This window comes from Gadus morhua, chromosome 23 (genome assembly GCF_902167405.1).
Source record: "Gadus morhua chromosome 23, gadMor3.0, whole genome shotgun sequence".
Classification (NCBI taxonomy): domain Eukaryota; kingdom Metazoa; phylum Chordata; class Actinopteri; order Gadiformes; family Gadidae; genus Gadus; species Gadus morhua.
In genome coordinates this window covers 20,561,404-20,582,287 of record NC_044070.1, presented here as the reverse complement: position 1 = coordinate 20,582,287, position 20,884 = coordinate 20,561,404, and the positions used below count along the sequence as shown (strand labels likewise).

The 20,884-nt window shown below is 42.5% G+C and overlaps 1 protein-coding gene across 3 annotated transcripts; it reads left to right on the top strand.

Moving 5' to 3' along the window:
• The first annotated feature begins 623 nt into the window (after positions 1 to 623).
• On the top strand, positions 624 to 17,564 carry LOC115537729 (guanine nucleotide-binding protein G(olf) subunit alpha). Of its 3 annotated transcripts, XM_030349779.1 has the most exons (14): positions 624 to 1,479; positions 1,887 to 1,959; positions 2,085 to 2,139; positions 3,541 to 3,660; positions 6,121 to 6,218; positions 7,515 to 7,569; positions 7,720 to 7,793; positions 8,286 to 8,344; positions 8,936 to 9,056; positions 9,577 to 9,707; positions 11,097 to 11,164; positions 12,001 to 12,131; positions 12,401 to 12,500; positions 17,333 to 17,564. In XM_030349779.1, exons 1-13 carry the CDS (start codon positions 1,338 to 1,340, stop codon positions 12,471 to 12,473), a joined length of 1,200 nt encoding a protein of 399 aa, XP_030205639.1. In that variant the 5' UTR covers positions 624 to 1,337; the 3' UTR covers positions 12,474 to 12,500; positions 17,333 to 17,564. The 3 variants fall into 3 exon arrangements, with proteins under 3 accessions (XP_030205639.1, XP_030205640.1, XP_030205641.1); XM_030349780.1 differs by lacking the exon at positions 17,333 to 17,564 and having other exon boundaries at positions 12,401 to 15,341; XM_030349781.1 differs by lacking the exon at positions 17,333 to 17,564 and having other exon boundaries at positions 12,001 to 15,341.
• Positions 17,565 to 20,884: the final 3,320 nt, after the last annotated feature.

Sequence of the window (20,884 nt, the reverse complement as noted above, 5' to 3'; positions counted from 1 at the left end):
AATGTGAAGTAACTTGTAATTTGTTACAAAGTACTTTTTTTATTCTTATTCAAGTAGGTTTTCCAAACTTGAATATTTACTTTACTTGAACTCAATTCGATTTTGAAGGACGTATTTGAACTTTTACTTGAGTATAGACCTACTCTACCCACCACTGGATATAACCCCCATGAATGCATGAAATTCTGACGGTTAAAAGTATGATCGCTTCGAAAGTTAAAATCTGCACTGAGAGTCATGAAGAGAGTAGAGAAGAGCCGAATAGGGCTTCTTTTTTTAAAAAGAAGAGATACCCTTATGGTTAGAAATTCGTCGAAACAGACAATTTCTCTTAAATCTTCGATAGGCCTACAGCATCTTTTTAATTTGACTATAAAAAAATTAGAAATAAAACGAATAAAACTAAGTTGCCATAATTTTCCTCCATCTGAACTGGTACCTTCAACGGAGGTGCTCCTCTACCAGATTGCAACTGTACCGCGCAACTTAACGTTACTTGCATTCAGAAATGCAAATAATTTCCGATACGGGGTCAGCAGCAGTGTCCTGCGCTTTGATTTGAAACACCTCAACACACGGTCGCGCTATTAGGATGTTTACGGTATTGGAGGCGGAGGGGAGGAGGAGGCGAGAAGAAGGACGATATGTAGGGTGAGGAAGGAGGCGGACTGAGAGATCGCTGCTACGAGGTGCCGAGTCTCACCCATCCGACATCACCTGCAGCTGGGCGGGACTCGACCACATATATGCCGCTCCTCAGCAGAACCGGACCGCTGTGCAGGACCATCTGAACCGGACGCCGTGCAGGACTACCTGGACAGAACCGCTATTGGACCGTTTACTGGACCGCTACATGATCATGTACTGAGCCGGACCGGACCTTAATAGGACCATGTACGCCGCTGGATCGCTGTAGGACCATATTGAGCTGGACCGCTATAGGACCTTGTACTGAGCCGGACCGCAATAGGACCATGTACTGAGCTGGACCGCCCCAGGACCATGTACTGAGCCGGACCGCTACAGGACTGCCTTTATAAGCTCCGTCGGACGGGCAGGAGCCTTCCGTCCGCCGGTCCATGCCGATGTTGTGGGCTGACGTGGACGACAGTGTCAAACAAGGACAATTCCTCTTTTATAAAGATTCTCCGTGTTCTGTTGTTGCCGACGGGAGGGCGTAGGGCGTTTCTCCGGTAGACCCCCGTGCTGCCGGGCCTTGGACCGGGGAACGTCTCCTCACAGCAGGGCGTCCACCACCATGCCTGCCGTGTAACGGGCGGTGGATTCTCCTCTACGAGTACGCGGAAGGTGGTTGTCCGTCCTAAGGAAGAGTTATTATGGGCTGTCTGGGAGGGGGCAGTCAGACAGAGGACCAACGTCTGGACGAGAAGAATCGGAGAGAGGCCAACAAGAAGATCGAGAAGCAACTTCAGAAAGAGCGCCAGTCGTATAAAGCAACGCACAGACTCCTGCTGCTAGGTAACGAAATGATGAAGGGGGGGAATTCAGTTAACGTGACTATGGAGAACTCTGTTAACATGATGATGGAGAACTATTTTATCATTGTGGAGAACTCTGTCAACATGATGGAGAATTCTGTTAACATGATGATGGAGAACTCTGTTAACTGGAGAACTCTGTTAACATGATGATGGAGAACTATGTTACCATGATGGAGAACTCTGTTAACATGATGCTGTAGAACTCTGTTAACATGATGATAGAATACTCTGTTAACATGTTTTTGGAGAACTCTGTTAACATGTTGATGAAGAACTCTGTGAACATGACGATGGAGAACTCAACGGTTGTGTTGGAGAAGATGATGATGATGTGGTGTCCAACTGTGTGTGTGTGTGTGTGTGTGTGTGTGTTTGCGTGTGTAGGAGCAGGAGAGTCCGGGAAGAGTACCATCGTCAAGCAGATGAGGATTCTCCACGTTGACGGTTTCGATGATGAGTAAGTAGCTCGTCGGAACCGCTATGGCAACACCAAACACAATGTCCACTCAACACGAGTATTGTGCTCGTGGCGTGACTTCAGGGGAAGTGGCCTCACCCAAACGCTTTGTGTGTTCTCTCCAGGGAGAAGAAGGAGAGGGGGCAAGACATCAGGAAGAATGTAAAGGACGCCATCGTGGTGAGTGACATGACGTGATGATTGACCCCAACATGAACGACCACAACCATATGACCCCAACCCCTAACGACCCCAACCCCTAACGACCCCAACCCCTAACGACCCCAACCCCTAACGACCCCAACCACATTGCCCCAACCACTAACCACCATAACCATGAATGACTTGAATAACTCTAACCTAACCTAACCCTACCCCTAACCCTAACCTTGAAAAAACAACCCAGACAACACTAACCACCAACTCAACAACGAAAGTCCTTAACAACAAACAACGCAAACATGCACGACACTAAAGATTTAACAGATTAGGTTAAATGTAGTCTCACAAATCCGATTAATGATTAATCAACTGAAATCAAACAGGCTGCCTCAAATCTGAGTCAACCGGGCGTTTAATTTACTTCCACCTGAATATTTGTTTCAACCAATCATGTTGCAGGGGGCGTGTATCTGTACCTTTTTTTTAATTGGCTAGCAAACACAAACTCATCTGGAACTTTTCCCCTTGGATGGAAAGATGTTCAGATAAAATGTGTCTGTAAAGATTTCCAATGAACACTGTGGAGCTACGGCAGAAATCCACCGATGCGTTTCTCTTCTGAGGAATATCTCCGCAACATAAAAACAGGAAACGGGTCCTGACTCCGCCCCTTGTCGTCATGGTTTCCTGCTCCGTTTCCTCCCAGAAGGTCTGCCCCCCAGCGTAGAAGGAGAGACTCCTAAGAGTGATTAGCTTAGGGGAGACTGGGCTCTACAGCAGTCACGCTAGCGTTCATAATAGGGAAGTTCTCTTCCTGGCTTTTAGAGAACAGATCCACACAGATTTCCTCAGATTCAATGCCCTTCCCTCCTGGGTTTAGTACGAAGTACCCCAAACTGGGAAGTTGAGACCCCAAGTCCCGGTCCAAGAGATGAACAACACAGTTCTGGTCCAAGGGATGAGAAACACAGACCTGATCCAAGACCCATTCCTTGTCTTTCAGAGATGAAGTGAAATCTCAAAGCATCATTTCTTTCCTGTACTTTTTCCTTCTACTTTTGAAGTTATTGGGTGCTACATCCTTCCTATTCAGTAGTGTGTAGGTCCCTCAGACGATTATGTTTTAAGTTAGTCTATAAGACGATTGTGTTTAAAGTAAGTCTTTAAGACAATTGTGTTTTAAGTTGGTCTTTCAGGCGATTTGTTTTAAGTTGGTCCCTAAACTGATTTGGTTTTAAGTGGGTCTTTCAGACGATTTAGATTTAAGTTGGTTCTTAAAATGATTTTGTTTTAAGTCTTAAATAAAACGATTGGTTTTTTGTTGTTCTTTCAGACAATTGTGTTTTAAATTGTTCCTTTTAAAACGATTTTGTTTAAAGTTTCTCTGTCAGAAAATGGTGCTTTCTGTTTGCCTTTCAGGCGATCATAACAGCCATGGGCACGCTGACTCCCCCTATCCCAGTGGGTAACCCTGCCAACCAACCCAGAATCGACTACATCAAGAGCATCGCACCGCTCTCTGACTTCGAATACACTGAGGTGACACACACACACACACACACACACACACACACACACACACACACACACACACACACACACACACACACACACACACACACACACACACACACACACACAAACACACACACATACACACACACACACACACACACACACACACACACACACACACACACACACACACACACACACACACACACAGAGAGAGAGAGAGTTAGTAACCATTGTAAATGACGCCCCTTGGGTCGTGTCATGTCAGACACCTCAGTGGGTTTGTTTAAAGAGGCGGCCCCACGGGCCCGGGATCCTGGTTACTCAGTTGGCTAAACATCACAGCTCTCCTGGGTTAGCCCTAGCCAGAACCCAGGGTTGACTTTACTTTGTTTGAGGGACAGTGCAAATAATTCAGTACGCATGCTATAAAAATGCCAGAGTAAGATGAGAGGCTCTTTGTGTTTGTTAGCCCTAAGTGTAAGCTAGAGATAGACTCAGTGATAGTAGACTCAGTAGAGCTAGACTCAGTAGAGATAGACCCGCTAGAGCTAGACTACCTGGAGATAGACTCAGTAGAGCTAGACTCTATCTAGACTCAGTAGGGCTAGACTCAGTAGAGCTAGACTTTATCTAGACTCAGTAGGGCTAGACTCAGTGTAGCTATACTCTATCTAGACTCAGTACAGCTAGACTTTATCTAGACTCAGTACAGCTAGACTCAGTATAGCTATACTCTATCTAGACTCAGTAGAGCTAGACTCAGTACAGCTAGACTCAGTAAAGCTAGACTCAGTAGAGCTAGACTACCTGGAGATAGACTCAGTAGAGCTAGACTCAGTAGAGCTAGACTCAGTACAGCTAGACTTTATCTAGACTCAGTAGAGCTAGACTCACAGGCATAGAGAGACTCGCTTGTTATAATCAGGTAAGCAGTTCAACCTGAGGTGAAAAATTTAAATTTTGAAAGAGCAGAACAGTAAGCGCTCAAATACAAACGTTTAAAGGTTCTACCTTATGACCAAATACAAAGGTGCCTTGTATCTTTGGATTCATCATTTCATCATCTATATTGGTAATAACTCTATTGATACAGACACTACGGATACCTGGGTTCTCTGCAGAAGGTACAGCAGCCGTGGGAGGACGTGGTGTTTGTGTCTTTAAGACAGTGTCATGCCAACGCGATAGTTTGTTAAGGGCTGTTTGTTTAAATGACTCTAATGATGTGATATAATGAGGTAACATGGGAATCTCTCTGTCTCGCGGTCACCTGAGGTCTAATTATCCAAACATCCCTCAGGACACCGGAGACAAAACAAAACCCTCATGTGTTTTCCAACCTGCCTCTTTGTTCCTACTTCAACCTCCGGCATCGCGTTAGGACAAACCCTGAGCCCATGTAATGTGTTAGGACTCACCCTGAGCCTACTTAATGTGTTAGGACTAACCCTGAGCCTATGTACTGTGTTAGGACTAACCCTGAGCCTATGTACTGTGTGAGGACTAACCCTGAGCCCATGTAATGTGTTAGGACTCACCCTGAGCCTACTTAATGTGTTAGGACAAACCCTGAGCCCATGTAATGTGTTAGGACTAACCCTGAGCCTACTTAATGTGTCAGAACTAACCCTGAGCCTATGTACTGTGTTAGGACTAACCCTGAGCCTATGTACTGTGTTAGGACTAACCCTGAGCCTATGTACTGTGTTAGGTCTAACCCTGACACTATGTTATGTGTTAGGACTATCCCTGACACTATGTAATGTGTGAGGACTAACCCTGACCCTATGCAATGTGTTAGGACTAACCCTGACACTATGTAATGTGTTAGGAGCCCGAACTCTTTCTGACCCAAACTAATTGGTCAGTATAAATCTGCTTCGTCCAGAATTAATGCATTATAATCTTGACCTGGAACCCCTCACATCTGAGGACCATGGCAGTTTTTCAGAACCAGGGTTCTTCCGGGTTCTTTCACTGATTATTCTGTGACGGGAAAATTAGTGTGGAAGTCTGTGACATCAGAATCGGGTCAAAGGTTCTGCAGTGTGAGCCTCACTGAACACTGGTGTGATGGAAAGGTCCAGACGGGCCCTTCGACAGGTTCTTCCCTCGAGATGAACTGAGCCATGTTCATGTGATTCATGGTCATGTGACCCATGTTCATGTGATTCATGGTCATGTGACCCATGTTCATGTGATTCATGGTCATGTGACCCATGGTCATGTGATTCATGGTCATGTGATTCATGGTCATGTGACCCGTGGTCATGTGATTCGTGGTCATGTGATTCGTGGTCATGTGACCCATGGTCATTGTGATTCGTAGTCATGTGACCCATGGTCATGTGATTCGTGGTCATGTGACCCGTGGTCATGTGACCCGTGGTCATGTGACCCATGGTCATGTGATTCATGGTCATGTGACTCATGGTCATGTGCCCTTGTTCTGTTGAACCCCTCCCCTCTCCGGCCCCCCAGGAGTTCTTTGAGAACGTGGACAAGCTGTGGGTGGACGAGGGCGTGAAGGTGTGCTTCGAGCGCTCCAACGAGTACCAGCTCATCGACTGTGCTCAATAGTAAGACACACACACACCACCACACACCAGCCTGCAATAGATAGACACACCCACCAACACACACCTGCCTGCAATAGATAGACACACACACACCATCACACACCAGCCTGCAATAGATAAACACACCCACCAACACACACCAGCCTGCAATAGTAAGACACACACACACACCAGCCTGCAATAGATAGACTCACCCACCAACACACACCAGCCTGCAATAGATAGACACACACACACACACCACCACACACCAGCCTGCAATAGTAAGACACACACCAACACACACCAGCCTGCAATAGTAAGACACACACACCAACACACACCAGCCTGCAATAGAACCACAATTGAGCCTCATGGTCATCACCTTTAGTTTAGGTGAGGTCAGATGAGGTTAGGTCAGAGGTTGGGTGAGGTTAGGTCAGCGGTTGGATCAGATGTTGTGTGAGGTTAGGGTTAGGTCAGGGTTATGTCAGAGGTTAGGTCAGGGTTAGATCAGAGTTAGGGAGTAATCAGCTAAACTACAGATTTTTCGCCATAAGATAGATAGATAGATCCTTTAATAATCCTTTACAGGAAATTACAGTGTCACAACAGCATAAGAACATTAAGCTAATGTTATATGCAATGATTTTGAGGCAGAAACCCAGAGTGGTTTTCTATCAAAACCCATAGTAACCACTTCAGCAATGACACCATGTGGTCTGAGATAACCAAGCCCACTCATTTGCATACACCAGATGGAAATGTTGCATTAAATAAATAAATGTTGCATTATGTAATTAATGTGACGTTAAATAAATGGATTTGGCAATATGAAATAAAAGTAGTAGAAAATATTAAAAGTAAGTAATAAATAAAAACCTCCTTAAAAAAATTACAAATATTTATATATTTATATATATCAATATATTGACAAATGTGTAATGTATATTTATCCACACATTTACATTTATTTATATATTTATCCTCTCATTTATTCGGAGAAGCGTTGGTATAAGGCGTAGTGGGTCATATTTGTAGTAAAATATGACCCATATTAGAATCTCCGAGCTTTTGTTTTTAGTTGTGTTTTAACTTTTAACGTGTGGCTTACAATGGAAAGTCTTAATTTGTACAATTACAAGACAGACTTGTTACCTTGACCTCGACTTGGCTCTAGATTTTATTTATCTATGACAATGTATGTTAAATCAGGCAGTTTTTCAAATATTCTCCATACAATTATTTAAAGTGTGTGTGTGTGTGTGTGTGTGTGTGTGTGTGTGTGTGTGTGTGTGTGTGTGTGTGTGTGTGTAGTTTTCTGGAGAAGTTGGATCATATCAGAAGCGTTGACTACATTCCGACCGATCAGGTAAGATATATATACTCTACTACACTACTACTACTGCTATCACTGCTTCTACTAATACTCGTACTAATACTAAATATCTTAATATTAATATATAATTAAGATCTAATTTGTACCACCAATCAATGAAGGTAAAATGTGTTCTGGCTCCAGGATCTTCTGCGCTGCCGAGTTCTGACTTCAGGGATCATTGAGACCAGGTTTCAAGTGGATAAAGTCAACTTTCAGTGAGTTAGTTAGTCTACCTCTTTAAGTGAGTTAGTTAATCTACCTCTTTAAGCGAGTTAGCTAGTCTACCTCTTTAAGTGAGTTAGTTATTCTACCTCTTTCAGTGAGTTAGTTATTCACCTGTGGGCCTTTATATTTATCTAACCCTAACCCTCTATCCTTATTGAACCCTCCTATGTATCTAACCCTCCCATTTATTTAACCCTGCCTCTATATTTATCTGACCCTAACCCTCTATCTTTATATGACCCTCTATCTTTATATGACCCTCTATCTTTATATGACCCTCTATCTTTATCTAACCCTCTATCTTTATCTAACCCTCCCATGTATCTAACCCTCCCATGTATCTAACCCTCCCATGTATCTAACCCTGCCTCTATCTTTATCTAACCCTCCCATGTATCTAACCCTGCCTCTATCTTTATCTAACCCTGCCTCTATCTTTATCTAACCCTCTATCTTTATCTAACCCTCTCTGTCTCCCTCAGTATGTTTGACGTTGGAGGGCAAAGAGATGAACGGAGGAAATGGATTCAGTGCTTTAACGGTGAGAATGTTACATGTCTCTATCTCTATCTACATGTCTGTCTGCCTGTCTATAATGTGTCTCCTAACCTGTCTGTCTACCTGTTTACCAACCTGTTTATCTGTCTTTTTATCTGTACACCTGTCTATCTACAGAACCGGTCTGTATACCTGTCTTTTGGTCTTTCTATCTGTCTGTCAACGTGTCTGTCAACCTGTCCGTTGACCTGTCTGTCACATGTCTATCCACCTCTCTCTCTCCCTGGCTGTCTATCTGTCCGTCTAGATGAGCAGGCTAGTCAACCAAAGAGTTAAGTTTGTGTATGAGTGTTTGAGTTCACTGTGGAAGGGTCAGATCAAGAGACCAAACCTAGCCTAAAGTAGTGGTAGTACCTGTTGTGGATCAGGGTTAGGGTTAGAAATTGGTTAGCGTTAGAAATGGATTAAGTTTAGTACTGGGTTGGGGGTTATGCAGGCTTTTCTCTAAGACTTAATACACAGAAACCTTGATTCTTCACAGGTTCTCCACACGTCTTTCTATATGTGTCTGACTTCTCGTCAGTCTGTATCCAACTTCCTGTCTGTATGTGTCTGACTTCCTGTCTGTCTACAGATGTGACAGCCATCATCTTTGTAGCAGCTAGCAGCAGTTACAACATGGTGATCAGAGAGGATAACTCGACCAACCGGCTTCGAGAATCACTGGACCTTTTTAAATCCATCTGGACAAACCGGTACAATTCAACCTATTACCTCGTTAGTTAGTCAGTACAGTCGCCCTAATAAAGGAGTTACCATAGAACAGTCAGTACAGTCACACTCATGTAGGACCTACCATAAAACAGTCAGTACAGTGACTTCATATAGGAGTTACTATAAAAACAGTCAGTACAGTCACCCTTATGTAGGGGCTACTATAGAACTGTCAGTACAGTCACTTCATATAGAAGTTAATATGAAACAGTCAGTATAGTCAAATTCATAAAGAAGTCACCATAAAACAGTCAGTACAGTGACCTCATGTAGGAATTACTATAAAATAGTCAGTACATGTGCCACTGACTGTTTTATAGTAACTCCTATATGAAGTGACTGCAGTCATATGAAACAGTCAGGGAAGATACCTTCATATGGGACTTACGATAAAACAGTCGGTACAGTCACCTTCATAATTTTGATTGACAGCTAGTTAACAGGGGTGTCGTTTTGATTGACAGCTAGCCAACACGTGTTTCTTCTGTTTTGGATCCTCAGGTTTCTGAAGACGATCTCGGTCATTCTGTTCCTGAACAAACAGGACATGCTGGCCGATAAGATCCTGGCGGGAAAGTCCAAACTAGAGGACTACTTCCCTGACTACGCCCAGTACACCCAGCCCGTGGATGGTAAGGAACTAGTTAATACTGGGGGTGTGCAGCGAAGGCGCTGGTCTGTTTACGTTAACCAGTCTTATCTGTTCATGTGTCTGGGTGAGAACGTATTTGGGTGGTGATGCTTGTTGAAAGATGTTATACTCTCTAGTCTAGTGTGTATAATTTAAATATTTAAATGAGCAAGTATTAACTACTGTCAAGTCTGTTTTGAAAGCCTTTTATTTGAACTATATCATGGAATATATATTTAGTTATATTGCAAAAAACTCAGCTCAAACTACAGCTAGAGTAGGCTCACACTCGCCCTCCCTCTGATATCTAATCACAATAATCAATTGTATTAATTTGGTTATTCATAGGGACAGGGACGTTAATAAACATCAGTAAAAATACTAGATTAAACATGCTTGAGTTAAGCAAAAATGCTAATTTATATCCCTGGTCTCTGGACATATTACCGAAAACAGAAACATTACATATGATGTGTAAGTGACATGATACAAATAAACGAATGCTAAGAAACGGTGTGGGGTGTACGTATGGCAACCCACAGCTCCCTCTAATAGTGGCCCGTGTGGCGCCACACTGCCCCCACTAGTGGTGGCCCGTGTGTCACCCAACACCCCCTCTAGTGGTGGCCCGTATGGCGCCCAAGAGCGCCCTCTAGTGGTGGCCCGTATGGCGCCCAAGAGCGAACTCTAGCGGTGGCCCGTATAGCTCCCCACAGCGCCCTCTAGTGGTGGCCCGTATGGCTCCCCACAGCGCCCTCTAGTGGTGGCCCGTATGGCTCCCCACAGCGCCCTCTAGTGGTGGCCCGTATGGCTCCCCACAGCGCCCTCTAGTGGTGGCCCGTATGGCTCCCCACAGCGCCCTCTAGTGGTGGCCCGTATGGCTCCCCACAGCGCCCTCTAGTAGTGGCCCGTATGGCTCCCCACAGCGCCCTCTAGTGGTGGCCCATATGGCGCCCCACAGCCCTCGAGTGTGATCAAGAAATCTAATTTGGGTTTGATCACATTAAACAACCATGAACGGATAATTCATCGACTGGGCATCAATTTGAAACCTCAAGCAGGGTTTACAATCGTGTATAGCAGCTGAGAGAGGGTTACACAGGATATAGATCCACTGCCTTCAATCATAACGCACCATCTTTATCGCCCTCTGGCTCGCCATCTTCGCTACCTGGAGGGGCAGCTCCGGATCATCAGAGCCTGATGCTCCGGAGGTCATCCGGGGTGAACCCTGATGTGTGAAAGGCCTAATGAAGAGGTCAACCTAATAGAAAACTGATGTGTCATTACTAAAGTGTGTGTGTGTGTGTGTGTGTGTGTGTGTGTGTGTGTGTGTGTGTGTGTGTGTGTGTGTGTGTGTGTGTGTGTGTGTGTGTGTGTGTGTGTGTAGCTTTACCAGATGCTGGTGAGGACCCGTTGGTGACGAGAGCAAAATTCTTCATAAGAGACCAGTTTCTGGTAATTTACACACTGTGACACACACTATTAGACAGTTATACAAAGTATAACACAATACTACACCCTGCACTCACTACAAAACCCTATAGCACGCTGTTACACAAAACTACAAACTATTACACACTATCATACAAAACTACACACATAATACTAAGCTCTTACACACACACAAATAACAATACACTTTCACACACAAAAATACATACTCATTAGACACTTTGAATATTGAATAAAATTAGAAAATGAAATGATAAAATACCAAACCTTCAATTGTTTTTGTCAGTTGTTTCACAACATGCTGTCGATTTGACCAGGTTACAGAGCCATGTTGAGTTGTCCAATCAGGTTACAGAGTCATGTTGCGTTGTCCAATCAGGTTACAGAGTCATGTTGAGTGGTCCAATCAGGGTTAAGGAGTCATGTTGAGCTGTCCTATTAGGTGACAGAGTCATGTTGAGTTGTCCTATCAGGTGACAGAGTCATGTTGAGTTGTCCTATCAGGTGACAGAGTCATGTTGAGTTGTCCTATCAGGTGACAGAGTCATGTTGAGTGCTCCAATCTGGGTTACGGAGTCATGTTGAGCTGTCCAATCATGTTACAGAGCCATATTGAGTTGTCCAATCAGGTGAGAGTCATGTTAAGTTGTCCAATCAGGTTACAGAGTCATGTTGAGTGGTCCAATCAGGGTTAGGGAGTCATGTTGAGTTGTCCAATCAGGTGACAGAGTCATGTTGAGTGCTCCAATCAGGGTTACAGTCATGTTGAGCTGTCCAATCAGGTGACAGAGTCATGATGCGTTGTCCAATCAGGTGACAGTCTTGTTTGTGTGTTTCAGACAATCAGCACAGCCAGTGGAGAGGGGAAGCACTACTGCTATCCCCACTTCACCTGCGCCGTGGACACGGAGAACATCCGCAGAGTCTTCCAGGACTGTCGAGACATCATCCAGCGCATGCACCTCCGACAGTACGAGCTCTTGTGATTGGTCCTGGAGAATCAGCCGGTCACATCATTGACCAATCAGGAAACAGACTGGAACATTCTAGTTAGTCCATAACATAGACCATGTATAATTAAAGACAAGTACTATTTATATTTGAAAAAGTGATCCGACCCGCCTGAACAGTGGTTAATATGCAGCTCCTGATGAGAGATGACCTCTTCCCACAATGTGCCTCAAACTGCAAATACATCACAGGTCATTCTATCACCTTCAAACCTGCTCACCCATTCAGGTACATGTCGGAGGTCATCCTAATGCCCTGCAACCTGCTTACCTGTCCAGGTAGAGGGCAGAGGTCATCTTAATGCTCTCCGACTGGCTAACCCATCCAGGTAGGGGTCATCTTAATGCTCTCCGACTGGCTAACCCATCCAGGTAGGGGTCAGAGGTCATCTTAATGCTCATCGACTGTCTAACCTATCCAGGTAGAGGTCAGAGGTCATCCTGCATGAACACTGAATGATGGATGGATGAACCAGTTGAACTCTCCATTCTAAAGTTCAAGAGTTTTTTTACAACCTTAGCATTCGATTTATAAACAAAAGGGTCTATGGGTTTATTTATATATTTAAATACAGATAGGGAGCCCTCTTTATTTATTTGTATATAAAGGATGTAGCTTTAACAGATGCTTCATGTTATACAAAGTGGTGGTGTTTATTTTCAAGCATGTTTCGACCAGCTGTCGGCTGGGATTATTAACTACACTAGTCAAAGATAACTACTAGTCAAGGATTATTATATGATATCACGCAAGCCTGTTACTGACATAGTGACTCCTGGACAGCTGAACGAAGTGCTACATACAGGTGGAGTTTGTTTTGAAGTGAATTGTAATATACCGCCAGCTGGGCTTACAAAACGTGTTTCTGAATAACTCAACATGTCAAATTAACTCACTCAACATGTTATCAATTTACTCAACCTGTCCAATTAAATAACTTGAATTAACCTGGTCAGCATGCCATGTTACCATACTCAAAATTAGACGTTAACCAACATGTTATGTCAACTATCTCAACATGTCATGTTGACTAACTGAACGTCTCGCGGTAACAGTTGACGTGTACATACATGTATATGCATTTACGGTGCATAGTGCATGGTTTAGAGGGAGCATCCTTATAGATTGAGGTTTTTGCGTGTGCTCTCTTGACACGTATTTACGTGTGCACAGAGCATCGTGTAAAACCAGAGCATCGTGTAAAACCTCTCTCCATTATTTCATAGGACAATCGGAATGTTGTTGATGACATGTACAACGTTTATTCTCTCGGCATGTTAGTGTCCCCCATGTCTCTGCCCAAGGCACAGCCCGCTTCGTTCTAGTTGGAGCTCAACGGTTAAATGTTAAACTACAGTACAGGGTAACTCCATTGTTGAGTTCGGGTAGGCAAGTTGGAGAAACCCACTAGAGTAGGCTCGATTTAGAGTTTCCAACTGAAATAATTCCATTATCCTTTCAGGCCACACCCCCAAATCACTGGCTCGCTAGCTTTAGCAGTAGGTCTGCCAAGCCTTATGGTAGAGTTGGTCAATCGCAATGAGGCCACAGGCAGAGTGTGCGAAGGCAGCCGGGTAGGTAGGTAGGTAGACAGACTGTTATGCCGCCCAATCATTTCATTCGCCCAGAATGAAGTGATTTGGTGTGCTCATTAATGACCGGCAACGGCCACTGATACCATACATATTTCCTATTGTTTCAGAGCATTTGACTAATGCCTCTAAAATGAATTGCTTAAAACAGCGTTAAATACAAACTTTGGTTAGCTGCTTACTTGTTGTTGAAACTCAAATGTTTAATAGAAACGGTACAGTTAGCTGATAACTTGTAGGTGAAACTCAAATCTTAAATTTAAACGGTACAGTTAGCTGCTTAATTGTAGTTGAAACTCAACTCATAAATATAAACAGTAGAGCTGCTAACTTGGAGGTGAAATCCAACTGGTTAATGTAGAAGGTACAGTTAGCCAGGGTTCGAGTTAGGTGGGAGCCAGTGGGAGCTGAGCTCCCATAGAGAGAGGTCTGGCTCCCATGAAAGCAGCAAGCTCAAATATCTGTGGGGGTCTCTGAAAATACAGCCGCATAATATTGTAATTACAAATAAAGCTATTTTCCCTTCCACATACAGAGTAATATTGACGTTGAGTAAAGGATAATGGAACGCCGGTCATTATCGGGAAAATAAGCCCAGACAGGGCGAACCAGACACCGTGTCTTGCTTCGACCTGAAGTGGCTTATCAGCGCCCCCCCCAACCCCTGCTAACAACCGAGCGCAAGGCCGGCATGGTCTTCTCCCCCCCCCCCCCGTCAACAACTTTAAAGGACCCCCACAGAGATGGAATCATAATTCAATCCCTGCAGTTAGCTCCTAACTTGTTTTTGAAATTCCACTGTTAAATGAGGCCCTTTATTAGTTAGCACATTTTTACTCATAAATTGGAAACATGATCTGGGCATGTTTCTTTGTCATGTTATATTTGTTTATCTTCCTTGCTAAGACAGACATTTGTTGGCATCTATCTGTGTTTTAGGAAGGGGTTTTATAGGCTACTGCGGGAGTTGTAATGTTTTTATGCACTACTGATGTAGCACTAGAATATTTAAACCTGGTGTAAAGGTACAACATGTAATCCCTCTCTAGTGGTGGCTTGGTTTCTAACTAATATATTTCTGTGGGACCTTTTTCTAAATCAAATTGGTGAATGGGATTTCTTTTCTATCTTAATAAATAACAGCAAATGTACTGTAAATGATATATCCAGAGACTGAGCTGAATAAATAGGTTTCTCTGCACAATACACCTGTATCTAACAATTACCACCTGTATCTAACCCCAACTGTGGTCGACTAATCTTAATGGAGCTGTGTATATGTATATGTAAGCTATATATACATATAACTAATGGAGCATAGATATGAGATCCTTTTAAAGTGTGTATCAACTTTTCATCAAAGTTTGTACATAATTCTATAATTATTTATAACTACTGTCTGCTCTTTTATAATGTGAAGCTTTGACCTCTGAACTCTGTGCCTTTCCTTCATGGCGGTTGGTATGACTACAAGGTTAATTAACCCTTCTGAACCACAGAAGAGTCCAAACATCGTTTTTTTTTAGTGATGCTTTGTGGGATAGACCTAAGTTACATAAATAAATACATTAAAGTCATCTTGATTTTTCCTTTTTAGAACATAGCATTGCTGGGTATAATATATAAAAACCCAGGGCGGCTAAAGTATAGGCCTTATAGGCATTCGTCTCGGGGACGCCCCCTTCTGGTGGCCGCTGGTCGCCGTTATAGGAAAGAAATAACAGAAATAATTTATAAATAAAATTGTCGGGCACCCTTCCTAATTTTCTGCCTTGACGAAACAAATGCCCTTGCCATATGGCACTCACTATGCGCACTGGAGGTGGGGAAGGGATAACCGATTTATACGCACACGCATCACAACAAGTCAGAGACTGACTAAGTGCCGGTGATGCTGAACAGAGTTCACAAAGCTTTACACAATTTAAAGGTCCCATGAAATACCACCAGGTGTGAGTGTGATTACACTCACACCTGGTGGCATGTCATGGGATCTTTAAATTTCCCTGAAGACATCAGGGGCAACGATTCTTGAACGGAAAAAAGAGGAGGGAAGGTAAGCCCAACATATAGGTATGTCATCTTATGTTAATATTAAAATGTCGCTGGGGTGTAGACGGTTAGTCGGTGGTAACTGTTACCACCGACTAACCGTCTACACCCCAGCGACATTTTAATATTAACAGAGTAGTAACGCTCTGCAGCAGCTGAGTAGCTAGCGTTACTCTGCTGTAACGCAGCCTATGTGTTTGTAATATTTTATAATATTGATAGATAATATCTCATGTAATATTTTAAGTGTTTCTACTCAGATGCACTCAAAAAAGCTGTCTATTTCTTGTCCACGTCTGAGTAACATTTCGGCTCCCCAGAAACCTATACACTACGGTGTGTGGCGTCAACTTCTTCAATAAAGTAACCATACGTTGAGTGCCCTGAGGTTCCACACTTTGGAGAAACGCAGTCCCGTCATGTGCCCTGTAGTGGGACAATTCCACTACAGGGCACATGACGCCCAACAGGCCCAAACCCAACAGAGCTAGACTCTAGGTGCCTTCTGTTGGTATGGGCCTGTTTTCTTGACCCTGGGGAGCGTCGAGAAGCGACCATCCGATAAGGCACGGCGTCGACCCCCATTATGACATCCTGAGGAGGTTCATCGATAGTTTACCATCTAGTTAACCCATACTGTAGTTTATTGGGGGGCACAGATGCTCTCAGGGTCCTGACCGAAGTGTGTAAGAAGTCATCCAATGGTCAATGCGTCGGCCTTCAGCTTGTGCACCTCTTGGGCGCTGCCCCTTGCGAAGCCTTTCGAGAGACGCAGGGAGGATTCCCATTTAGGCCTCGGATCATTTTATGATAGGCCTCGGATCATTGTTTGTTTGTTTTTATGGATTATTTGTAGTTTGTTGCTTGATCGTTGTATGTCCCTGTAGGGCCTACCGTTATTACCCAAATATATGACCATAATTGTTTTAAATTCGGATGTCTCTTTATTCTAACCAGTTTGGTGAGGTTAGGATTGAGTTGGTCCGGAAATTCCCACCCTCCCATAAAAAAGCTATTGCGTATCTACATTGCTTATTATGGTAAAGCTCTTTTGCGCCGTCAGGAACTTCATGGTGAAATCAGGTGGGCCTCGTAAACTCAGAGATGTACTCGAATAGCCACGAAAGTAGTTTAAAAAGGGAATGATTCTATTTTTTCTCGATTTTCTTTGTTGAAATACATGATTTTGTCCTGACCAATTCATGCATGCATGAAAATGAATGCAAATATCAAATTTTCTACACGCTTTGTTGTTCAACACGTCCCTATAGTTAGGCCTACCTACGTGCTGCTGATTTTAAAGTGTTTTTACTCTAGCATTGTTAAATGATTAGATGCTATTACTGAAAACCACAATGAATAAAGCAAACAACCCTAAAAAGTATCTTTGCTCAGAAGAAAAAATAATACGAAACAGCAGGGAGATTGGAAATGACAAGCAATAGAGGATTCAAATATACATGTATTTATTTAATTTGATGTGGTCACCATTAACTTAACATTACAATCTGTGCAGCACCAGAGGCATCGTGTGTTTGAGCTGAAGCTCATTTCAACACCCATCCACAGTGAGGCAGTGAAGACACAGACAAATGGTAAGACATCATTTACAGATAGTTACCTAAAATATATAAAAGTGGCTAATTATTAGAGTATAATACAAATAAAGCGGAAGATCATAATAAATCATCAGAGAAGCAACCTTTACTTTAACACCGTCAAAATGCAGCTCAAGTTGCTCTTCCATCCGATTAACGGGGCACGTAGGTCATGCATAAAATAAATAGTGAGCAATGTCTTTTTGACGAAGTAGAAATATATCTGTTGTTAAGATAAGTCCTTCAACTCTATCCATCCAGAGATACATGTGTCTGCACCCCTGGAAGGGTGCCCATTGGACGTCCCTGCTGTAGTGCTGAAGTTGTAGTGCTGAAGTTGCCTCCCTGATTGCCATCCAATCGTCAGTCTGTCACCTGTCCTCTTCCCTGAAGCTGGTCAGCCCCTCTAACAACGCTCCCCTAAATGACATGTGACCGTTGAATCCTGGCCCCTACGACCCAGACTGACCCTGCTGTGTCTGATGGTACCGGTCATACCGTCAGGAGGTTTAAAAAAGTAACATGGTGATGATTAAAATGATAATTAGAACCCCTAGGACTCCTAATGTGATCCAAATGCTCCAAAGTGGGCTAGAAGATAATCTCTCTGGAACAGAAAGAGAAAATAATTATTATACTTTCTATAATAAATTAAATGTATTATTATTATTATATTATTATTATAATAAGGATGAGAATAATAACAATGACAGCAAGACACATCCTAATTCCTTCACAATAAACATGACTTTTTTTTTTGAAGATGGCTTATCAGTTACTGGCCCAATGAACATGGTTTAGTGAAGAAGACAACGGACACCCTTTCCTTACTCCCCCAAGTGTAAAAACACAATGTTGCATTTTACACCACGGATGTTTGATTGACTTTGGTCATTTAAAATACGAGTTATTCAAATGTTTTTTGTAATACTTAGATTGAATTGAAAGTTAGAGAGAGTCGACTTTTCTCTATATTTATTTATTTTTGTTTAAATTAATATTGATCTAATAAAAAAAAATACGTACTGGCAAAGATGGAAAAGTATAACAAAATGGGGAACAACTTCACGTGACAAGTGAAGAAAGAGGGAACAGAAATTGTTTGCTTTGCAAAAAACATCTGCATTTTTATTTTCTTGCAGTGTATATTGTGTGCTTAATAACCATCAATATATGATTTCATTTCGTTTCAAATAATGTTTTTCTTGGAATTGGTATCCATTATTATCAATTTTATTTTCTGCTCGACTCTTCAAACAAACCAATAAAGAAACAAAGAAAAGACAAATATTACGTCTCCTCCATTTCGGACACTTAGCGCTTCCTCGGGATACCGAAGATAGGTGGTAGAGTTCCTCTTGCCATCTCTCTGCCCTCCTCCGTGAAATGAGCAAACCGTCTGCAATGACTACACACACACACACACACACACACACACACACACACACACACACACACACACACACACACACACACACACACACACACACACACACACACAAATAGTTGTTGTAGGTCATTGTTATGGTTGTGTTAATATTGGAATTCACAGCACATCTGCTTCAGAAGAACTATACCCTTCAGTATGGAGACTCTCCAACACAGTGGAGCGCCACCACTTCCTGAGATGTGTTACGTCATGCTGTGGAAGATAACAGTATATCAGTCAGAATTAACTTCCAAAGACTGCAATGAGAGTAGACTGTTTGTACTCGACTACATCATAATTTTGCATTAACTTTAGCCAGTTCATTTTCGTATATTGTCCTTTATATATATTTGTATGTATCTAGTATACTATTTGAAATTTCGTTGAGATAAATAAGTTGCATGCAATTATAACTATTATTTAAGTGTCTGCTATCGTGGATAAATAGGTTAGCTTAAGGCAGTGGCGTCCCTATGCTGTTTTATTTGGGGCTAAAGCCTCGGATGTTATTTAATTAGCCCCGAATATGAAAAAAATTAAAGATAAAATAAAAATATTCATAAACATTTATAAGTAGCCTAGTCTAGATGTGTGTGTGTGTGTGTGTGTAAGGTCTGCCTCACTTGTATACATTTGCTTAACTAACTTGAATGGAACTTTAGACATTTGGGGATAAGCAGCATAGCAGTCAGGTAGCTATTTAAAGCTATAATAAACCGCGTATTTCGTTTATTTAGATAAAGCATTAAGAAAAAGTTTGCATGCACAATAAAGCATACACATAAATTTGGCGCGCAGCATTTTCATTTTCACTCTGGGCTAAGCCCCGGATGTTTATGAATCCTAGAAATCCCCACCCAAATCTATTCTCTTGAGTCTATGAATCTATCTATATTAAGTTAATCTTTGATGAGTGTCTATTTGGTGTGTTTATCCTTATGGTGTGTATCTATATGGTGTGTAACTATGTTGTGTGTGAATCTATATGCGTGTATCTGTGGTGTGTGCGTGTGTGACAGTTTGACCACTGTCCCTGTCTGTTTAACTGCCCGTCAATAGCGCACATTGATGGATAGTGCATGAACAGCAAACCTTCAAGCATACAATATACATACAAGCTCTTTATTCAAGCCACAAACACTCACAAACAATCTCTCCCTCTCACCATGGCTTCGTACTGCAGACTAAAAGAGTCGGGGTGGGGCTGAGGTGTTTAAATATGGTGTCAGGAAACACCTGCTGCCACTGATTGGCCCAATTTGGGCCAAACCATTTTCCCTTGTGTCAAAGGAGGACACTGAACATTGACATTGGACATTAATGAGCGACAAGCCTAAATGCACTAGTGAAAATCACTGATCTAAAAGTTGAAATGAACTTTAACATGCATGCTGTATATTTGATGAGTTTATTCATGGTTGACCTGCAATATGCCACAGTATTATAATCCCCCTGTTGATTGAGCCTGTCTAGTGGGAGGGGCCATGGGGTATAAAAGGGGTGAGCTGCTGTCCTTCTGACAGTCTGCTGGATGCTGTTGCCAGAAGACGTTGTCTGTGTTGAGCAGGGTGCTCAGCTCTCCACGAGATGCTAAATATCTACTGAGGTGATTATTCCATCATGTTGTAAATTATGGTTAAATATACTCAGTGATTGAGTTTAATTTGCATTTATTTTGCTAATGGATTATGTGATTTATTGACATTATTTGAAGTACCGGTTATTGATTTTGAATATGCTTGATTTATTATAGAGAATATTTAATAATTGATTATTTTGATTGAATTATTTGTTTTTGGAAATGGTTTTGAATGTTTTTATTTAACTATTTTCTGATATTTGGGGGTTGGCCTCCTCTGTATGTTTGGCACTTATCTGACACTGTGGGGGAATGAATGTTGTTAAAAACCTATTTGCAACTGTGTGCCTTGCCATCCTTTGGGTTTGAAAGTCCGGTGTATGAAGGTTACATTACCTTCTGTGTGTGTGTGTGTGTGTGTGTGTGTGTGTGTGTGTGTGTGTGTGTGTGTGTGTGTGTGTG